The sequence below is a fragment of the Notolepis coatsorum genome, assembly GCF_963971535.1.
Source record: "Notolepis coatsorum genome assembly, chromosome: 18".
Classification (NCBI taxonomy): domain Eukaryota; kingdom Metazoa; phylum Chordata; class Actinopteri; order Aulopiformes; family Paralepididae; genus Notolepis; species Notolepis coatsorum.
In genome coordinates, this window is record NC_140182.1 from 3,942,603 (window position 1) to 3,964,865 (window position 22,263).

Here is a 22,263-nt window from a genome sequence, read left to right on the forward strand (position 1 = left end):
TGGGGGTAATTGTATGAATTTATGCAAATTTTAAGAACAAGACAACCACATTAAGATTTATAAAAAGGTGTCAAAAAGAAACATTCAATGATTTTTGTAAACAATGTTAGCAACATTCTAAAAAGGCTGGGTCAACAACAATCTTGCAATACTATTAGGCTATCTCACATAACCCCACTATTCCTTTGTAGCAGGACTTGTATAGTACATACATCCACTAAGTAACTAGCGATTATCCTAATTATAGACGTAATATTGTCATATCTTACACGTGAAAGGTGATCCCACGTCTTCTTGATTCTACACTACGGTGAGTAGAGCATCCATAAGCTGCACAAAAGTCAGGCATGTTCCACTGGTAGGTTGTGTGCTTCTGTAAACACAAAGCCAGCAATGTCCTGCATCATAAATGTATCTAAAGATGTTTTTTTACAAACCGCTTGAATCATAGCCACGTTAATAATGCTTGTAATAAACCAAACCGTTTGTAAATCCGTCAATATTTCAGCGAGTTATGAGTATTTTTGTCTGTGCAGATCACTCACCCTCCAACAGCTACCATTGAACGTAACAGAAAGGCTAACTGGAGCAAGATGGCGGCGGTTCAGTGGTGCTGGTGACTCCGCCTTAAGCTATCTAGTGTTCTATAGATGTCTATGTCTAACACGCGCTAATTATAATTAATGAACCGGAAGGCAAAGCTCTTGACGGTGAACTTTCTCAAAGTTGTTATGGTGATGTTATTACCCCGCCTGCTGGTAATATGTAGGAACTGTCATCTAGGTCTGGAGACCATAGGTGTTCTCTATATATGGTTCATATAAAACGCATCACTATAAATAAATCATAATAAACATTTGTAAACATAGGATTTGGTGACATTTCAAACCTACAAAATAATAAACAATGTACATTTGACACTTGTTACATGATTGGCGTGAGCTACCGTCTGCGACTGCACGTTCCAATGTTACTAATTACACGAAGGTACTGTTGCATGTTTGACACGGGACTAAATCGTTATTATCACACACGTGAAAATTGCAGCACCAAAACTAAACCATAAGTCACAATTACAACAAGTGTCGGAACACCGACCGAAAATGCTACCTGTGCGTTGCTTGTTCCAGCCAGAAAGAGCGCGCACGCGCACAGTGACGTCCCTTATGACGCAGAACAGGTGAATCCATTATGTTTATATATTTATGTACATTCATTAAAATAAACTAAATACCCAACCAAAAAGATGACCTATAAACTCTAAACCCATTATAAAAACCAAATGGGATTTCGTTTGGAGAATCAGTAACTCAACATGAGGAAATTAATATCATCTAAAAACCAGGAAGTCACCCCCCAAAAACATAAAAGTCGACCATGCCCACTTTGCACATTCAAAATAAAAGTGTATGATGAAAATAAAAGTTTCTGTTTATAATAGAAAGACATAAATACAGGCAATACAAATTATAGTACAGTAGAACAATATAAATAGGCAGTGTAAACAATATAATTGACTTGGAATATATGCGTAAATATATCCACATCTTGATTGATTGATTGATTGATTGATTGAAAACTTTATTAACAGATTGCAGAATGGGTACAATACAGTACGGCTCAATACACACAATTGTTAAGGGGATGCAGACCAGAGAAAGACTTTCGTCTTGTTTACATCAGGGTCCCCCATTTTCAATTCATCAGGACATATATGACATACATGACATACAGATAGTACAGTACTGTCTATACATATCTCTAGATAGTACTATTTCTATATCTCTGTACATATATCTTAAACTAGCAGAGCTCTGTAAACATGGGCCTCACTTTCCATCAGCAGAACCTTTTCCATACTATATACTATATACCTGTATGTCATGTATGTCCCTATGCCATAAATGTCATGATGTCATGTATGTCGTGTATGTCATAAATGTCACTATGAATTGAAAATGGGGGACCCTGATGTAAACAAGACGAAAGTCTTTCTCTGGTCTGTATCCCCTTAACAATTGTGTGTATTGAGCCGTACTGTATTGTACCCATTCTGCAATCTGTTAAATAAAGTTTTCATTCATTCATTCATTCATTCATTCATTCATTCATTCATTCATTCATTCATTCATTCATTCATTCATTCCTCATTCATTCATCCAATAAGTTCTTTGTGCCCCATGGGACCGTGTCCTGCAGCGCCCCCCAGAGGCCAGCTTGTTAAAAGCAACGAAAAGGGAGAGTGAGGAGAGGGCACTCATCTGAGCTATAAGAGGTCAGGACAACAGGCATTGGAAAAACATTTGCATAGACAGATCATCACAGGCTGAAACAGGTGTTAGGATCTGAGGTGGAAAGTACTTTTACTCTATCATTGTAGAGTAAACATTGAGTATTTACATTTACATTTAGTCATTTAGCTGATGCTTTTATCCAAAGCGACTTACAAGTTCTGTACGACAAGACAGCAAGAAGGGTACAACTCTATCAGCTGAGTAACAATGTTCATCAAAGTGTTGAGTGCTACAGTGCAGGTTAGTTTATTAGGACAAGTGCATGACACTAAGGTTAGTCAGGGTTAGATATATATATATATATATATATATATATATATATATATATATATATATTTTTTTTTTTTTTTTTTTTTTTTTTTTAATTTTTTTTATTATCATTTCAGATAATGGGTGAAGAAGTGAGTCTTTAGTCGACGGCGAATGATTGGACGGGTTTCGGCTGTCCTAACTGGGGTGGGTAGTTCATTCCACCATTTGATGACCCTCCCGGAGCTCAGATAGGAGCGGGTCTGAGGCGGCCAGAAGATGCAGAGTGTAGGGGTCTTGAGGGTGTGTAGTTAGAGACCATTGACCGGAGGTAGGCGGGAGCGGTTCCCTTTGCCGCACGGTATGCCAGGTCGAGGGCCTTGAAGCGGATACGTGCGGCAATGGGGAGCCAGTGCAGGTCCCTAAGAAGTGGGGTGACATGGGCCGACTTCGGTAGGTTTGAGATCAGGCGGGCCGCTGCGTTCTGAATGAGTTGAAGAGCCTTGGTGGCAGAGTGGCCGGGAGGCCAGCGAGCAGTGCGTTGCAGTAGTCGAGGCGGGTCTCCAGCCTGTCGCCCCCCTCTCCCCCTCCCCTACCCTCTCCCCCTCCCCTACCCTCTCCCCCTCCCCTACCCTCTCCCCCTCCCCTACTGGCTCCTGTATTTGTTGTCGTTTGTTGCAAAGCGTGCTCGCATAGCGTGGACTGGTCTCACTTCGCCACTAGGGGCAACATGGCTAAGTGTGATTGGATGAACGAGTTAGTGACATCACACCGGAATCTGTGACCCATCAGAAATGGTGACCTGACAAAAGCTCCTCCATTGACAAAGTTTACACACTGGTGGAACTTTAACCCCAAATTCACTATCCGAGAACATTTTAATATTACATAGTTCAAATAAATAAATAAATATCTACATTATAGAACTGCCGGCCTACTGAACAGTATATCACTCACTACTTGGTCAGGGCTCCTTCTGCATGAATCAATGAGGCGCGGCGTGGAGGCGTGGCCTGGAGGTGTGGAGGCGTGGCCTGGAGGCAAACAATATACTTCCTCAAGATTCACATGTATTGAGATGCACCGGTACATCCTGTACAGCAAAGATATTCTTTTAACCTGTTCACTGGCACACTACAGAAGGTTAACCCTTTACTATCAACTACCCTGCTGTTGTGTGGCAGTGAAAGGGTTACCCTTCTGTGTATCGTCACAGTGAAAGGGTTAACCGTTTGGTAGTGAAAGGGTTAAACCCGGCAAACACTGTTGTATTTATTACGCTGCTGTTACTGTATCTTCTGTAAATCACTCTTCAGTCCAATAACACAAAACCTCCGAAACATCTTTATATATAATTACACTCGTTTCATATTTTACATTTTCTAGTTACTTTATTTCTATATTTCTCTTCATATTTAATTCTAGTTGTGTTGCGTTTGTGGTATTTGTGTGAGCAGCCAGGCACAGAGACAATTGTTTGTGCAAAGTACTTCAAAAAACACTTTATTTTGCCTTCATAAAATTAAAACATTGAAGAAAATCTAACCAACCGCAACAAACATAATTAAATAATGTATTAATAAAACAACCAGAATAAACATTAAATAACAAACAATGCATTTGTAATTTGTAACGCTGATAAGAGTCCTCCGACAGGCCGTCAGAACCACACAGCTGTGTGAGGTAGACTGAGGTGAAGTCTCTCCACTAGAAACACATCTATTGCTATAAAATAATGTGAGTCTTCAAATAATTTGTTTAGTTATTGTTTTTTTAAGAAAGAGAAAATGTACCAAATGGGTGAGATTATTTCACTTGTTCCAGTACAAAGTGGCGGCAGTCGCCCCGGAGGTAGAGGCCGTCCGGTGATCGGAAGGTTCCCAGTTTGATTCAGGCTCCTCCCGACAAAGTGTTGAAGACCCTGAAGTAGGGCTGCACGATTAATCGATTTTTAATCGAAATCGCGATTTGGAATGATGCAATTATAAAATCGCAAAAAAAGAAAATCGCAATATTTATTTATTTATTACTTTTTTTTTTTTTTTTACCAGGAAGTCCCATTGAGATACAAGATCGGTTTGGGAGAGGGAGGTAAGGGGTTTTAGATTGTGTGTTGTGAAGTTTAGACTTCAGAGAGGGAGAATGACCGGAGTGTTGAATGTCCCGTGATTAAGACAGGGTGGACGCGACCCTAGCTGCGCCGCCCCTGTGCCTCAAATAGATTCGCTATCAGCTCTATCTTCAATCTTTCAAAATGTTCAGTTGCTATCGCTATCAGCTCTATCTTTAATCTTTCAAAATGTTCAGTTGCTATCGCTATCAGCTCTATCTTTAATCTTTCAAAATGTTCAGTTGTTATTGCATGCACTCATCTGTGTTTCACTACACACATGAGTGCATGCTTACCAACTGTTAGTCTGCAACACTACTATCACCAACATCTAAGAAGGGAGATCCCCCCCTTGAATGACCCTTCTAAGGTTTCTCTCCTCCACACTGCCTGTGGAGCATTTTTACCTATTGTTAGGTTTTAGTGAGTTTTTCCTTACCTTCGCGTGGGGTATGTCTGGGAGTGCTTGCATTCTTTCATTTATTTGCATTTATTTTAAATTTGTTGGACCTTATGGTGTCCTTGTTCTGTTCTTGACTTATTGTTATGTTTTCTTCTTGACTTGTTTAAAGAAGACCTGTACGGCCCATGGGGACATTAACGTGTGTTGTTGGGCCTTATAGATAAATTTGATTTTGATTTGAGAGTAAAGTACAGAAAAAAAGGTACCGTTGGGTACCGGTATCGATTCCCAGGTAAAAAGAAACATTTTCAGGCTCGGTGTCCCGAAAAGACCCACCGCGTAGGCCAGATGCAAGCCGCATTTTACAATAAACCTCTGTGGGGCTGCTTATTTTTTTTTTTATATTATAATCGCAAATTTAATCGCTATCGCAATATCTGTCCGAAAAATCGCAATTAGATTATTTCCCAAAATCGTGCAGCCCTACGCTGAAGCGCTAACTGCTCCAGGTGAGCAGGTCGGCCATTTGACATCAACTATCTATCGTTCAATATGTGAAAAAGAATACATTTTTTCATCAATACGTTCGCGTGTTATACCGAATATAAGTGGTGAATATAAGTATAGTTTTAGAGCAGGGGTGGGCAATTATTTTCCCCAGGGGGCCGAATGAGCAACTGAAAATATGTTGGAGGGCCGGGCCAAAATTCCAAACTCAATTATGCATAATATACATTTTATTTCTATATAAAAAGCAGTAAATGGCATTGTTTTGACCCCTGGTAAGAGTGTATGTTATTATTTGGCAATTAAAAGGTGAGGTTAGCTTTCAAAAATATAATTTATTCAAATAGAATTTATTTCCAAAATGATAAACAAAATGTGAAACATTAATAACAGGCATTTTGAGTTTCATATACTATTGAAACAAGGATTTTCTTAGCTTCTTCACATCATCTTATAGCCAAAATAAACAAGACATGTCACTGAACTGTGTAAAGATAAGTGTCCCAGTTTTGTAGCCTTTTTTACTTTACATGCCTATATTAAACATTTAATGTTTTCAGAACTGTGCAAAAAAAAGAAAAAAAAATATCAAGTGTCCCATTTCACTTGTTATATTTCCACATTTTAGTGTTCTTCAGTTTTTTTTTTTTTTCATTCAGTGTGAGAAATCCAGTCTCTGTTGAGCTTTAACAAGTCCATCAAAGTCAGGTTGCATGTCTGAGGTGGAGATGCGAAGCACAGCTGCCAGATGTTCATCAGTGAGAGAGGATCTGTACCTGGACTTGGTAAATGTCATGACTGAGAATGTCTGTTCACATTGGATCCAAAGAGAACCAACATCTTCTGAGCATGTCTCCTCATGTTTGGAAAGTTCTCCTCCTTGAGAGCAGAGTAGAACTCTAGCAGTGATGCTGACTTAAAGTGCTCTTTCAGTAGTGAATCAGACTGCAGGTCAATGAGTTCAAGCTGAACAACTATCAGCACTGCAGGTAAAGGGAGAGGAAACCAGCTGCATTTCATCCTCAACCTTTTTGAAATCTTGAAAACGCCTTGAAAATTCACCATGCAGTGCTCCCAACATGGATGAGTACCTGTGCCGGTGATCATCTGATGGTTTGACTTCTTTCAGGGTTTTCATGTGTTCGAGATTGTTGCTGCCTAGTTGCCTTGAAATTAATTGCAACTTTGTCATGAAGGCTTTCACATGGCTATGCATTTCATGAGCAAAAATGCCCTTGCCCTGCAGTTGTGTGTTCAGTAGGGATGGGTACCGTTCACATTTTAACCGATACGGTACCGGTACCTGTGAATCGATACCGGTACCCAACGGTACCTTTTTTCTGTACTTTAGTCTCTAAAAATGTAATCTACCTACCTCAGTTGTGAAAAAAAAAATCCAAACTTCAAATAACCACACTTTCAACCGCTTGCCCCGACTGCTTTGTTGTTGAATCAAGTCAAATCCTAGGTAAGTGTATATTGTGCGTGTGAATGTTGACATGAAAAAAATATTAAATTTTTTTATTTATTTTTTTATTATCATGTAATCTTTCGCGGGCCGGTCAGAATCATCCCGCGGGCCGTATCCGGCCCGCCGGCCGTACAATGCCCAGGTCTGTTTTAGAGTGATCCCGTCTAATCCCAGAAAACTACGACATGCAGCAAAACGTGAATTTCACTAAAAGCGTTGCCGTTTCTCACCTGGACACGCTACTATTTCCAAATCAAATGTGTGTAGTGTATCTTGTAGTCGTAGTACCCTTGAATGAGTGCTCCTGTTAGAGTCTTCAGGGTATTCTTGTTCACCAGAGAGGAGATCCGGTACAACAATCTAGTTCGTTGACCAACAATACAGTACATTCAGGTTGGAATTTTCTTTTCACACATCAGATTTATTATAACGATCCTAGCAAACACATCATCTTGAGATGAGAACACTGAACTCTCCACACACAAGTACACATGAGCACATACACAACACACATGCTGCAATCGCTTATAAACAATCGCTTTAAACAAAATGTCACTTTAAACCAAATGGAAAGGTTACTTTAAAGGAATGAGGAATATAAAGGTCACTTTAAGGAAAGAACCGATGTGGTTCTTGTATAGTAGAGTTTAGATATAGTAAGTATAGCATAATGAAAAGAGTTAAAACTGTATATTGTATAGTAGAGTTTAGATATAGTAAGTATAGCATAATGAAAAGAGTTAAAACTGTATATCGTATAGTGGTGTGCATAGGACCCAGTGCCTTCTCAGGAATGTAGCATCTATTTTTATCATGCACATTTTACGTCTTCCTATTACCTGTTTTTTTTATGTCTATTTTATTATTAGTATTATTGCACAATCGATGCGGGCATGACCACCCGCATTTCACTGTATGCCCTGGTAAGTATGTGAGAAATAAACAGCTTGAATCTTGTCGGAACTCGACAAGTTAGTTTTGTTCTCTTAGCCTCGTCCCAAACCGTTAATGCTTACTTGCATCAGCCGACATTAACTGCCAGACATGTAGGACAAAATGGACTCTGTAGGTTACAGTAGAGTGCAGCAAAACACCAGCAAGCCGCCCCCCCCCCCCCCCCCCCCCCCCCTGCTGCTGAAATGGACCGGGTCAGCACAAAATGTTTGCACAAGTTTGAAACGACACAACGCTAGTTCAGCACCATGCTGGCTGGCTCCAAGGTTACAGTACAACCCTGTCGAGAGGGGAAACTGTGCAGACGGCAGCATCTGGCCCGGTTCATTTAGTGTCGAGCCAGGTGTGCAAGTCTATAGACACCTGACCCCACAGGTCTACGGGGGTGGTGAAACACCTGGAGAGACCATTAACCCTTTCACTACCACACTACCGAAGGTTAACCCTTTACTTAACAGTCTGTAGTGTGATAGTAAAGGGTTAACCGTCTGTAGTGTGGTAGTGAAAAGGTCACGTGGCAGTGAAAGGGTTAACCTTCTTGTGTTGTCGCAGTGAAAGGGTTAAGTTGTACTGTAAGGAGCTGATGTCAGTTTTTTTTTTTTTTTTTAACTTTATTTTTTAGCGTTTATCGCTTTTCTGGTCAAGCATGACCGACAGTTGTAGGGTGAAACGGGAGAGAGAGCAGGGGGAGACATTCGGCAAATGACGGCGAGTCCGGGAATCGAACTCGGAGTCAACCAGATCCGTGACGCAGCACGGAGTCCCGCGACGCAGCGCGGTAACATGGTGTGCTACTGGAGCACCCCGGTGTCAGCTTTGTTAAGAGGAATACAGGAACAAACTAATCCTTTTTGAGAAGACAAGACACTCTTGTTCAAAAGGCCTAAAGAGAATCTACCGATGACGTCCGACTGACAAACGTAAACAGTTAAGTGATGTAGACCGCTGGAGCCGTTTGAAACAAACACCCGACAGTCATTGCCTCGACACAATTGGTCTTAAAGGAACACGCCGACATTTTGGGGAATTAGCTTACCGTCTTCTCCAGAGAGAGACAAGAAGATAGAGACCAGTCTCCTCTCTGTGCGTTCAGTAGAAAGCTATCTGGCTGCACGTTAGCCTAGCTTAGCACAATGAATGGAAGCGGACAGTGCCGGTTAGCCTTCGGGAGAGGTCTTAGTTGGACAATGCCTAGGCTCACCGGCCATGTCCGCTTCCATTCATTGTGCTAAGCTAGGCTAACGTGCAGCCAGATAGCTTTCTACTGAACGCACAGAGAGGAGACTGGTATCTATCTTCTCGTCTCTCTCTGGAGAAGACGGTGAGCTAACATTTCCCAAAATGTTGGCGTGTTCCTTTAACGCAACATGTTCGAAACAGCGGTATGGAATAAAAAGCTGACATTGTGGACGTCTTCCCCGTCGACCATTCGACTTGAAATGCAAATTTGCTCAACGAGAAGGAAAACCAGCCAATTTAGCGCCGCTGTCCAAAATCATTTCACCAGCGAGCGCTCCTCCACGTCTCCTTAGAGCGCGGCTAAAAACACGGATTACATTTTCTTAAAGGTTGCTTTCTGGAATGACACTTTAGAATTGGTTTTTGCAAGAAAAATGACATGTTTAAATGCCATGACTCGTGTCTGGGGAATGTGAGGGAAGCTTCCTCGATGAAAGAACCCGAATAATTACACGGGACAGTGAAATAAAAACCTGCAGACTTTTATTATTAACAAACTGTCCAATTTTCATCTGTACAGGGGGGAAAAAAGGCAGAAAAACTGAGAAATACACTGTTATTCTGTTACATCTCAAGTACATAAGCATAATCAGAGATGAAAAAGAACCTCCATGATTTTACACACAAAACATAATTACAAAAAAAAAAATTAAAAAAAATCATAATCTTAAATCATGTTATAGTCATTGTTATGGTCGCTATCTCAGCTCGACTCGGAAGCGTTCGACAGACAAAATAACAAGTATTGATAGATAGAATGACTTGACAATATTCAACGCTGTCTTTGTGGCACAAAGGAAACATGTGCTGCTGTTCTCCGGGACAAAAGGAAAGAAACATCATCTGGGTTTTAAGTCTTTTGTGAGTTCATAGTTCAGAGTGGGACAATATGCATGCGCGTGCACACTCCCGCCCACACGCACACCTCTGATTGGTTATCGAGTCACTGTTAAGGAGTGTGCAGGAAGGAAGGGGCATCTGGGACGTATCGTACATTGGGATCCCCCGCGAGGATAGTCGGAATAGGCACGCATTGAGAAATCAACATTTTATGGTACAGCAAAAGGCAATTCAACCGGCCAACTCGCTTTTTTCCGTTTTTTTATTATTATAACATTTACTTTACAAGCAAGGAGGGGGGAGTGCTCACAAAATTAAGCAAAGCGATGACAGTCGGTTTCAATAACAAAAAAAATCAAAGAAATCATGGTATTTTTTGTTCCTTAAGTACTCAGTACACAATGTCAAGATATTGATAACCGTCTGATAACCGTTTCAGCCGATTCTCCGGAGTGCCGCCCCGTTTGATCCGCTTCGAGTCAGTCGAGTCGTTCTGGTTCATTCTGTTTCATTCTGGTTCACCAAAGAGCTTCGAGATAAAACTGAAACATGATTTGAATGGCAACGGAATTTTCAGTCTTTGCACCGAGCCGAGATTTTCTCAGTGGCGCGAGGAAATCACTCACTCCATCCTCACTCCACACCACATCTCCTCTCACTCCACATCTCCTCTCACTCCACACCTCCTCTCACTCCACACCTCCTCTCACTCCCACCACATCTCCTCTCACTCCCACCACATCTCTCACTCCCATGGGTGAAATCATGGGAGAGAGAGCGGGGGGAGAAAATGAATGAATGAATGTGGATGAGAGCTTTGACATTACGTGGTTGTAGCTACGGCTGTGGGGGTGCGGGAGACATGATCCAATAGACTTTTATATACGCCCGAGTCTCCTGAACACGGAGAGACCGATCCCATGTCGATCGGCACTTTCTCGGCCGAGCTATAGTCACTTTTTCGCACCTACTCCCCAACTCTGCATGCGCAGATTGCCCACGGAGTCTCTCTGAATTGTCCAGAGATCTAGGTTTATCAATCTGCGCATGCAGAGTTCGGGAGTAGGTGCTGAAAAGTGACTATATCTCGGCCGAGAAAGTTGTCTATTGGATCATGTCTCCCGCACCCCCACAGCCGTAGCTACAACCACGTAATGTCGAGGCTCTCATCCACATCCGTTCATCTTCTCCCCCCGCTCTCTCTCATGAGCTCAATGTAACGTGGAGGTGCAGTGGTCTCTTGGCCGCCACCTTCCCCCGTGGGAAACGACGGATGCTTTCAGGCAGTGGAGAAAAGGCAACGAGAGAACATTCAAATCATAAAAAAGGACACAGAAACGTTTGACCATTAGTAAACAAATAAATAAGGCTATGACAAAACAATATATATATATATTTATATATATAAAAAAAGAAAAAAAATGTGCAATGGTTCCAGTATAATAAAAAAAAAAAATCACATCTCTATCATCTTTTTTTTTTGTAGTATTATTATTCATTTATCTTTGTTCTTGCATTGTTCTCGACCCTTTTACACACCAGATTGTTCTTCGGTTTCAGCACGACACTGACACCAATATACCCTTGGTTGGTTTACACCTGCAAATAGCGCTGCAAGTTAGTAACATGATAAAACTAGGAGGGGGGGGGGGCTTTGGAAAGGTCAAGAAAGCCAGTGTTCAGGGCGAGACGTCTCCAGTGGGGACAGTCTCTGTTCCAAGGCTAAGCTGAGGGACGTTGCAGAGTTTGTTTTTCTGACCGTCCCGTCTGAAAGGGATTCACCGATACCGCTGTTGGATATCGGTCCGATGGATACCAGACTTAGAGGGGAGTATCGGACAATTTCCCCCAATGCTAAAAATCCCATGTGAAGAAACGTTGTTTTTTTTAACACGTCAGAAACCAAAAAGCAACTTGATTTGCAGGTTATTTTCGACACACAGGATGAGCAGGTGGATCTCTGATGTTTAGGAATCTGTATGCGACTTCCCTACCGCTTAACGCCGTCGTACCGATATTAGATCGTCGTACCTTTTGGAGACAAATCATGCAGCCTACCCTGTCGTTTTAAGAGTGTGCAGGGTGCTAACCGGTTCTCTCCCGCGCCGACAACACGTAGGGGGGGGGGGGGTTAAACCTCCCAGACGTAGTGAGAAGGAGCTTTATGTTGCCAGGTCTAACCCATTACAGAAAGAGCGACTGATTGTGTGGGTCCGATACACTGTTGTTGTTGTAGAATCTCCTATGTGGCTTCAGTGGAGGACAGTTTTCAACAGCCCCGGCAGTCCCATGGCAAAAGAAAAAGAAAAAAAACAATATATATATATCTCAGTGACGCTAATACACATCGGCAACTTGTAATAGCAACACCACCGACCCTCTCAGGAGAACCATGTATCATAGAAAGACAGCTTGTATTACCCTCATCCACACACACACACACACAGTCACACACACAGTCACACACACACACACAGTCACACACACACACACACACACACAGTCACACACACCCACCGCTGCGCTACTAAAGTCTTTTAAGAGCTCAATAGAAGAGCGTCTCTCTTTCTCTCCCGTGACACTCACTGCTCGTTTCACTCTCAGCTCTACAACCCCCCCTGGTGGCGGATGGTGGTTGGAAAAAGAAAAACCTTGCGTCTACATGAGGTACGGGCGAAGAGAGAGAGGAGGGGGGGAGGGGGCAAAAAGAGAGCTGCGAAGAGAAACCCCAAAAGAACAAAAGTTTAAATCAATAAATAACGCTGTACGCACACCGGCTTCTCCGCACGAGCAATATGCGGGAGGGGGAGGGGGGGTAGTCTTTTCAGAAGCGTTTCACGTCGAGGTTGAAGCGCGGCGTAGCGGGAGAAGAAGAAGAGCGAGTAGCGGCCTGGGCCTCCCGGACCCTCGCAGGAGGGAGAGGGGAGACGAGGAGGATGGACAGGTCAGGCTCTGGGTGCGGTCGTGTCACAGGGGGGCATGTCCACTTTACACACCGGGGGGTACGCCCGATGACCCTGTGACCGGCTGTGAGACAGAACACGAGATCTGAAGGCTCCACCTCCACCCTTCCCTCGAGCGGACTCCGAGGAGAGGACACAAAGAGGACTGGAGGGGGGAGGGGAGGTAGGGGGGAGGAGGGAGGGGAGGTAGGGGAGGGGAGGAGGTAGGGGGGAGGAGGGAGAGGAGGTAGGGGAGGAGGAGGGAGGGGGGAGGAGGTAGGGGAGGAGGAGGAGATAGGGGAGGAGGAGGGAGGAGGAGCTAGGGGGAGGAGGGAAGAGGATGTAGGGGAGGAGGAGGTAGGGGAGGAGGAGCTAGGGGGAGGAGGGAAGAGGAGGTAGGGGAGGAGGAGGTAGGGGAGGAGGAGGGAGGAGGAGCTAGGGGGAGGAGGGAAGAGGAGGTAGGGGAGGAGGAGGAGGTGGGGGAGGAGGGAGGGTGGGAGGAGGGAGGTAGGTAGGTAGGGGAGGAGGGAGGTAGGGAGGAGGGAGGGGGGGAGGAGGAGGGGGTATGTACACTGGGACCAGCTAGGAGCTACACGTAAAAAGAGAGGGCCCTTCTGTGGTGGTGGTTCTTCTTCTGCGGATGCGTCTCGACTCTGTCCTCCCCCCCCCCCCCCCCCCCGCCCCCTGGTGGCTCTACCGGTCCTTCAGCTCCTGGGTGACGCGCTTGGTGATGCGGCCACACAGCAGCCCCATGAGAAAGAGCACGGAGACGCCCAGGCCACTCATGGCCAGGATGTAGTTCTTGGAGGGGGACGTCATCACCTGCATGGCCAGGTCCGAGAAGCCCTCCGCTGGAGCCACCTGGAGGGGGGAGGGGTGGAGGGAGGGGAGGGGGAGAGGAGGGGAGGGGAGGGAGATGGGGAGGAAAATATGTTATTTCTCCCTCTAAAGATATCTAGATATTCCAGCAACCAAGCTTGATATTTCCATAACTTTCCTCAGTCTGAAAACCCACATCTTTCAAACCCCAAGACATGCTGCATGACCGTAGGAAGGCTGTCTCCAGCCCCCCCCCCACATGTCTCCCCCCAGCCCCCTCACCTTGGCAGCGTAGCCCCACATGTCTATCCGGTCCTGCAACCGCTTCTTACACTCTGGCTGCAGTCTGACCCTCTTGTCCTGCAGCGCCTCCATCAGACAGGACATCTCTGAGGGTTAGGGTGAGAGAGAGAGAGGGAACATGGAGACCATGAGGACAGAGAGGAACATGGTGACCATGAGGACAGAGAGAGTTGGGAACATGTCGACCATGGAAAACAGTCCGGTATCTGGAAACAAGGGGTCTGTGGATTTCTCTCTGTGTGTGCATGTTTGTATGTACGTGTGTGTATATATTTGTGTGTATGTGTGTGTACGTATGTACTTGTGTGTATATATGTTTTTATGTGTGTGTAGGGATGGGAATTGATCCAATTTTATTGATACGATTCCATTATCGATCCGATTCTTTATCAATTCCCTTATCGATTCCTGATACATTTCTAATTTAAATAAATAAATTGGAAATGCAACATAACTAAGCTGGTTAGAATAACAACATGCAACTTGACATTTCATATCATTTATTGTTGAGCCCCCATCCGATCTGCCCGCTTGGAACATTCCAATCTGGATTTTCTATTGACACTTGGGGAAAATGGAATGCTGTATGTCTTTTCCCTCTTGAGATTGAGGATGTCGAGGATATCTGGATCTTCGCATTCATGCTGATCGGTTTGGGCGCGATCATCATCTGGGACTGGTTTTGTTTAAAAATAATTCGGAAGGACGTAAATCCTTTGGCTCTGGCATTAGCCAGGATTGAAGTCTCCCACGTTGAACTGCTTAAGAGACTCTGTGCATATCAAGCAGATGAACAACTGAGATCGTGCTGGGTATCGCGCAGGAGATTCAGAGTGACCGTGATAAAACGTGTTTAAAGTCAATCGGGGCATCTGTGTGCGTCTGTCTGTCTGTCTGTCTGTCTGTGTGTGTGTGTATGTGTGTGTGTGTGTGTGTGTGTGTGTGTGGACTCACGGCGGCCCCGGCCTGGTGGGATGGCAGCACAGTGGTGTTTGATGTCCAGGGCGCAGGCCGTGTGGAGGACCGGGTCCACGAAGATGTCCGCCTTGCTCTCCTTCAGCATGTTCAGCACCTCCTGCAGGAGGGAGGAGGGGGACGTGAGGAGGACAGAACCAGCAGGACCAGCAGGAGCCGGACAGAACCAACAGAACAGAACCAACAGGAGCAGAAGGGCCCAGTGATGGTCCAGCCCTCCGAAGCTTGTCTGCTCATAGGCTTCTTTCTCCATTGGCAGCATACCTTTATTTATAAAGCACTTATTGGTCCGTTACCTTCATACCTCAGTACATATCTCACTATCTCACAGCTTGCGATCTCAGGACCATCTTTCTGCCTCAGTACATATCTCAATGTCCTCTGATAATCCATTTTACAGCTTGCGATCTCAGGACCATCTTTCTGCCTCAGTCCCCAGAACTTGCACTGAGTTTTGGGAAGAGGGCTTTCATGTACTCTGCTCTCTCTACTTGGAACAGACTTAAAGAAAACTCTCTGAAGCTACAGGCCCTCGTCACCTTGCCTGGTTTCAAAGTTCATGTCACAGACCTTGCAACGTCTGAATTGGGAGTTTGCAAATGCATTGATACATAATGCTGATGCTACATGTTACTTATGTTAAGGACATGGTGGTGCTTGCTTTTGTATCCTTTTATTAGGGATCCCCCGATCGATCGGCCACCGATCGTTATCGGCCGATAATCAGTATAAATATGCGATGATCGGTGATAATGCTTTATTTTCGCCGATCGTCAAAACCGATCTCACTCGTTGAGTTCCGTCTCAGACACCGGGTGGTGCGGCGTCTGCTCCTCCCTCCAGCCCCTCCCGCACGCATGTAAACACGGGTCTAGTCTAGTGGGACGGGAGGACGGCGTCTCCCTGAGCTAACGTTAGCTACCGTTACAAAATGACCCAGTCAACTATTCACTTTTAGTTTAATACATGATGAGGCATTGTCTAACCGAACGGTATCTAGCCGGCTAGCTACTGATAGCTCCTGATATCAACAAATGCTCCAGCAATAGTCTAGTAGAGACATGTATGATACCTCTGTTAGCTCTCGTTAGCGCAAGTTAGTTCACTGTTCAAAACGAAATGTCCCATTGAACTAAATAATTCACTGAGGCGTTGTATTAACGTTATATATCCGGCTAGCAGTAGCTACAGATAGCTCCTGATGTCAATGTCTTATAACACTGATTCGACGAGTATTCGAGCTGAGGGCTTGCTGAGCACAGTAACGTTATACCAATAGGGTCCAGGTGCAGCGCAGGAGAATCCTGGCCGTAGCTCGAGGCTACTCGAGTACACACAGACAGTGGAGCTTGTTGCGTGGTGGCGATGTCTCGCAGATAATACAAGTACAAGTCTAATTATATAATATATATATTTTATTAAAAAAAAATTATATGAAATAATCTTTAATTTTTTTAAATCAAAAACGATCGGTATCGGATCGGTATTGGCCGATATGGCTCACGACGATCGGTGATCGGTATCGGTGGCAAAAAACGTGATCGGGGCATCCCTACCTTTTATCTTTTTTATCTTTACCTTTTATCCATCTGTGTTTTGCCCTGTATGTTGTAACTTTGTTTATTATTTTTATTGCTGCCATTTTGGTCAGGTCTTTCTCGTAAAGGGGTCCTTGATCTCAAGCATTTTACCTGGTTAAATAAAGGTTTAAAAAAAATGTACAATAAAGAAAAGCAGGAGCAGAACCAAAGAGTTGTTCAAAAACATTTAAAACTTCAAAACCATTTAAACTTCACTTCAAAAAGGCTATGTATATATCCAAAAGCCATGTACTCATGGTTGTGGTGGTGGGCTGGCCGTAATACATCGGGCTGACTTCCTAGTCAAAGAGCTCCCAGTACCCACTGTCACCTCCTTCGAGTGCGTGGCTTTCTCACTACCTGGGCCTACACCACTCCAGGTAGTCCTCATCTACCGCCCCCCCAAAGCCTCCACCTCCTTTATGTCTGACCTGTCTGAACTCCTCACCACTGTCTGCACCATGTGCTCATCCACACTCCTGCTTGGGGACTTCAATATTCACGTGGACGACACCAGCTGCTCCACAGCCATTGATTTCCTCTCACTGCTGGACTGCTTCAATATCACACAGCACACAAAAGGTCCCACCCACACCAAAGGCCATACACTTGATCTCGTCTGCTCCACTGGCACAACACCATCTGATTTACAGTGTCTCGACCTGGCGGTGTCCGACCATCATGCTGTCCTTTTCACCCTCCCTGCTTCCCTACCCAAGCTTCGAAATGCACGCACCATCACCTACAGGAACATCAAAACAGTCAGTGCACCAGCTCTGACCAACCTGCTAACCATCCACCTGGCCTCAGCTCCCCCCAGCACCCAGGTGGATGGTCTGGCTGCCCACTACAACTCCGCCCTATCCCGCAGCCTGGACTCTCTTGCCCCCATCAAAACCCGGACTGTCACCTACACCCGTCCTGCCCCCTGGTTCACCACCGAACTTCGCTCCCTGAAGGCTGTCGGTCGCCAATTGGAGAGGCTCCATAAAAGATCTGGCCTCACTGTCCACCTTGAGGCCTATAAGGACCATGTGCAGACCTACAAGCTAGCTCTCTCCAAGGCCAAAACAAAATACTATTCCACCCTCATCGGTAACCAGCAAAACCACCCCAGGACACTCTTCTCCACCATCAACCGGCTACTCCGTCCCCTCGACCCCCCCCCCCCGCCCATCTGGTGGCCACGACCTCTGCTCCAGGTTCCTTGTCTTCTTCCAGGACAAGGTTAATACCATCTACCAGCAGCTAGTGGTGCCCCCCTCCTCCCCCTCACCTGCTCTTCCCCCTGGGTGTCCCCCCCAATGCAGCCTCTCCTCCTTCTCCCCGGTGGATGGTCCCCAAGTTGTCAAGCTCATAGCCTCAGCCAAAGCCTCCACCTGTTCACTCGACCCCATGCCTACTACCCTGGTCAAGATCTGCCTCCCTGCTCTCTGCCCCACCATGGTCAACATCATCAACTCCTCACTAGAATCTGGTCTCGTCCCCTCCTGCTTCAAAACAGCCTCCGTCACTCCCATCATCAAGAAGCCCGGCCTCGACCCAGATGAGCTAATAACTACCGTCCGATCTCCAACCTTCCTTTCCATAGTAAAATCTTGGAAAGAGCAGTGGCCGCCCAACTCCAACAATACATGTCCAACCATGAGCTCTATGAGCCTTTTCAATCCGGTTCAGAACTCAACGCAGCACAGAGACCGCCCTCATCAAAATCACCAACGACCTCCTCCTTGCAGCTGACTCTGGCCACATTAGCATCCTCATCCTCCTGGACCTTTCTGCAGCCTTCGACACAGTCTCCCACTCCATCCTCCTCAACCGCCTATCCAACAACCTCGGAATCACTGGCTCAGCACTCTCCTGGTTCCAATCCTACCTCACCACCCAGACACAGTTTATCACCATCAGCAATACCAGTTCCACCCTGGCCCCAGTCAATCAAGGCGTCCCCCAAGGCTCTGTACTTGGCCCAATTCTGTTCACCATTTACATGCTCCCCCTCGGTCAGATCATCCACCGCCATGGCCTCAGCTTCCACTCCTATGCTGACGACACACAACTCTACCTCTCCACCAAACCATCCACCGAAAACACCCTTATCAACTGCCTTCATGAAATAAAAACCTGGATAATAATAATAATAATAATAATAATAATAATACATCTATTTTATATAGCGCTTTTCCAGGTGCTCAAAGACGCTTTACATGGGCAGGAGAGACAAACTATGGCAAAAAAAAAAAAAAAAAAAACAGAACAAAAATAATACATGACAAAAATAAAATAACACAGACAGAATTAGAGGTCAAAAGCAAGATTGAAAAGGTGAGTTTTGAGGGCTGATTTAAAAGTCATCTAATCTTCTCAAACTCAACAACAATAAAACTGAGCTCATGGTTGTGGCACCCAAGGCCCTGCTCCGGAAGGTTGGGGATCTCACCCTCAACATAGACGGCTGCTCCATCTGCCTAGGGCTGGGCGATATGGAAAAAAATCATATTGCGATAACGATATGAAAATGTTATCATATTTCTCGATATCGATAATTATCAAAATTGTTATAAGTATAAAAAAAATTAAAATTAAACAACAGATGTATGTTTATTTTGCAGCAATTCTTTGTCATTGCCGCCATCTTTAGTGTTACATCCCCTCACACTCCAGTTCTCAGGCTGCAGCTGGTTTAAAAGCTAAAGTAAACCGGCTTCTCTGCTGGCTGTGGCTCCAGGGGAGTTGAACAGTTCTGGCTCTGCTAGTTTATTTTCGATCTTTTGGTGCTTTTTTGGTGGACAAACCACTGCACATGTGCACCGTGACTCGTGACTGGAGTCTAGTTCTGCTAGCACACATAGCCTACTGTGTACAGACGGTTTCAAACTGTATTTTAAATTAGAAAGCAAACAAAATAAATGGACAAGAGAAAAATAAATCTCAATTTGGTCAGTATTGTCATTTGGACAAGCAAAGCCATTACTTTAAGTTGCAGGCAAGAAAGACAAGTCTGTCCACTGTCTCTGGTTTTAAAACTGCCCTGTTGCAGGTCACAAAAAAAAATATAATAATAAAAAAAAACGATTTTTCTATATCGATTATTAAAATATATCGCGATATTTATCGTTATCGTTATATCGCCCAGCCCTACATCTGCCCATCCCCAAAGGTCCGGAACCTGGGCGTTATCCTGGACTCCACCCTTTCCTACCAAGCCCATGTCAGTTCCGTCACCAAATCCGCCTTCTTCCACCTCAGAAACATATCCAGACTCCGACCATCACTCCAGGCTCCAGTATGTTCAAAACTCAGCTGCCAGGGTTCTAACCCGCACCAAACCCTGGCAGCACATCACCCCCACCCTCATCCACCTCCACTGGCTCCCCATCAAATCCCGCATCACCTACAAAACCCTCCTGCTCACCTACAAATCCCTTCACGCCCTGGCACCTCAGTACCTCACTGACCTCCTCCACCCTCAGTACCTCACTGACCTCCTCCACCCTCAGTACCTCAGTGACCTCCTCCACCCCCACACTCAGTCACGGTCCCTGCGATCCACGGACACTGGTCAGCTCTCCATCCCCCGAACCAGACTGCGGACCTTCGGGGACAGAGCTTTCAGTGTGGCAGCTCCCACCCTCTGGAACTCCCTCCCCGCAGAACTCCGCACCGCCCCAACTCTGGACTCATTCAAAAAACTGCTCAAAACCCACCTCTTCAACTTGGCCTTTAACCCCTAATCTCTCACTTTATATGTATATGTATATGTTGTGTCTGTCCACTGTCTGTTACTTTGTTATCCTCCCCCCCCTATGTAAAGCGACCTTGGGTCTCTTGAAAGGCGCTATATAAAATGAAGTTATTATTATTATTATTATTATTATTAAAACACGTAAGTTCGGGGCAGCTGGGTAGCGCAGCGGACTAAGCGCTCGTCTACCACCGCAGAGACACTGGGTTCGAATCCAGCTGTCAGCGGTACCTCCGGCTTGGTCAGTCGTCCATACTAACATAATTGGCAGTGTTAGCGGGTGGGAAGCCGGTGAGGTATGTATCCTGGTCGTTGTAAACAGCGACTCCTACTGGTCGGTCGGGGCGCCTGCTCAGCAGGGAAGGGATCTGGGGGCGATAGTGTGATCCTCCCACGCGTTACGCTCCCCCAGTGAGAGTCCTCGCTGTCGGGTGGAAAGAAGCGGCTGGCGACTCCACATGCATCAGAGAAAGACATGTGATAGTCTTCAACCCTCCTTAGACCGGCAAGTGGGGGGAAAATGCGCGCAACGACCAGGAAGGGAATTGGCATAACGACTAAATTGGGATGGGAGAAAAATACGGAAAAAAAGGGGGGAGAAAAAAAATAGATAAAAAAAATTAAGTTAATTCAAGGGATAAGGAATTCTTGACTATTCCTAAGAAGGATGAAGTGAACTACCACCTATCTTGCTATTATGTCTATACTACTATGCACAAGGGGCGACAGTGGCTCAGGAGGTAGAGCAGTGGTCTGGTAATCCGGAGGTTTCTCGTTAGATTCCCGCTCCTCCCAGGTAGCGTGTCGAAGTGTCCTTGAGCAAGACACTTAACCCCTAACTGCTCCCTAACCTTGCATGGTTGCCTCTTAGGGCTGGGCGATAAAACGATAACGATAACTATCGCGATAAATTATTTCCTCGAAATAAACATGAAACGTGGTCGCAAAGTTTCGATATATCGATTTTCCAAGCTTGGATATGAGCACACGCACTAACAACCAATCAGTGAAGGAGATGGCCGACAGCGGAAGGAGACCCGGAAGGTAGGACTCAGTAAACAAGGCTGGCTAGGCTAATTAGCTTGCACAGCGCTATTTTATAGATTACCTGCCGAGTTGGTGTGTGTTTTGAATTCTGAGGGTAACTGTTATAGTAGTGTGGGGTATACGGTGGACGTCGTTGCAATGTATTGGGGCGGAACAGAGTATTTTATGGTCATATTTAGTAGATTGTCATGGAATACATCGCTTGGAAACGAGGCTGGCTAGGATAACTAGCTTGCACGGCGCTATTTTATAGATTACCTGCCGAGTTGGTGTGTGTTTTGAATTCTGAGGGTAACTGTTATAGTAGTGTGGGGTATACGGTGGACGTCGTTGCAATGTATTGGGGCGGAACAGAGTATTTTATGGTCATATTTAGTAGATTGTCATGGAATACATCGCTTGGAAACGAGGCTGGCTAGGATAACTAGCTTGCACGGCGCTATTTTATAGATTACCTGCCGAGTTGGTGTGTGTTTTGAATTCTGAGGGTAACTGTTATAGTAGTGTGGGGTATACGGTGGACGTCGTTGCAATGTATTGGGGCGGAACAGAGTATTTTATGGTCATATTTAGTACATTGTCATGGAATACATCGCTTGGAAACGAGGCTGGCTAGGATACTTAGCTTGCACTGCGCTATTTTACAGTTTACCTGCCGAGTTGGTGTGTGTTTTGAATTCTGAGGGTAACTGTTATAGTAGTGTTGGGTATACGGTGGACGTCGTTGCAATGTATTGGGGCGGAACAGAGTATTTTATGGTCATATTTAGTACATTGTCATGAGA

General features: G+C 45.1%; 1 protein-coding gene across 1 annotated transcript in view; it reads right to left on the bottom strand.

Moving 5' to 3' along the window:
- Positions 1-13,333: 13,333 nt before the first annotated feature.
- The window catches only part of LOC311244797 (Golgi apparatus protein 1-like), a gene marked incomplete at its 5' end in the record, with an annotated part of 129,553 nt that continues 120,623 nt past the window's right edge, over positions 13,334-22,263 (bottom strand). Inside the window, 3 exons of the mRNA XM_084334484.1 lie at positions 13,334-13,870; positions 14,111-14,217; positions 15,086-15,206. Coding sequence (XP_084190610.1) covers positions 13,703-13,870; positions 14,111-14,217; positions 15,086-15,206 — 396 coding nt within the window. The 3' untranslated portion in view covers positions 13,334-13,702. The remainder of the gene's footprint in view (positions 13,871-14,110; positions 14,218-15,085; positions 15,207-22,263) is intronic.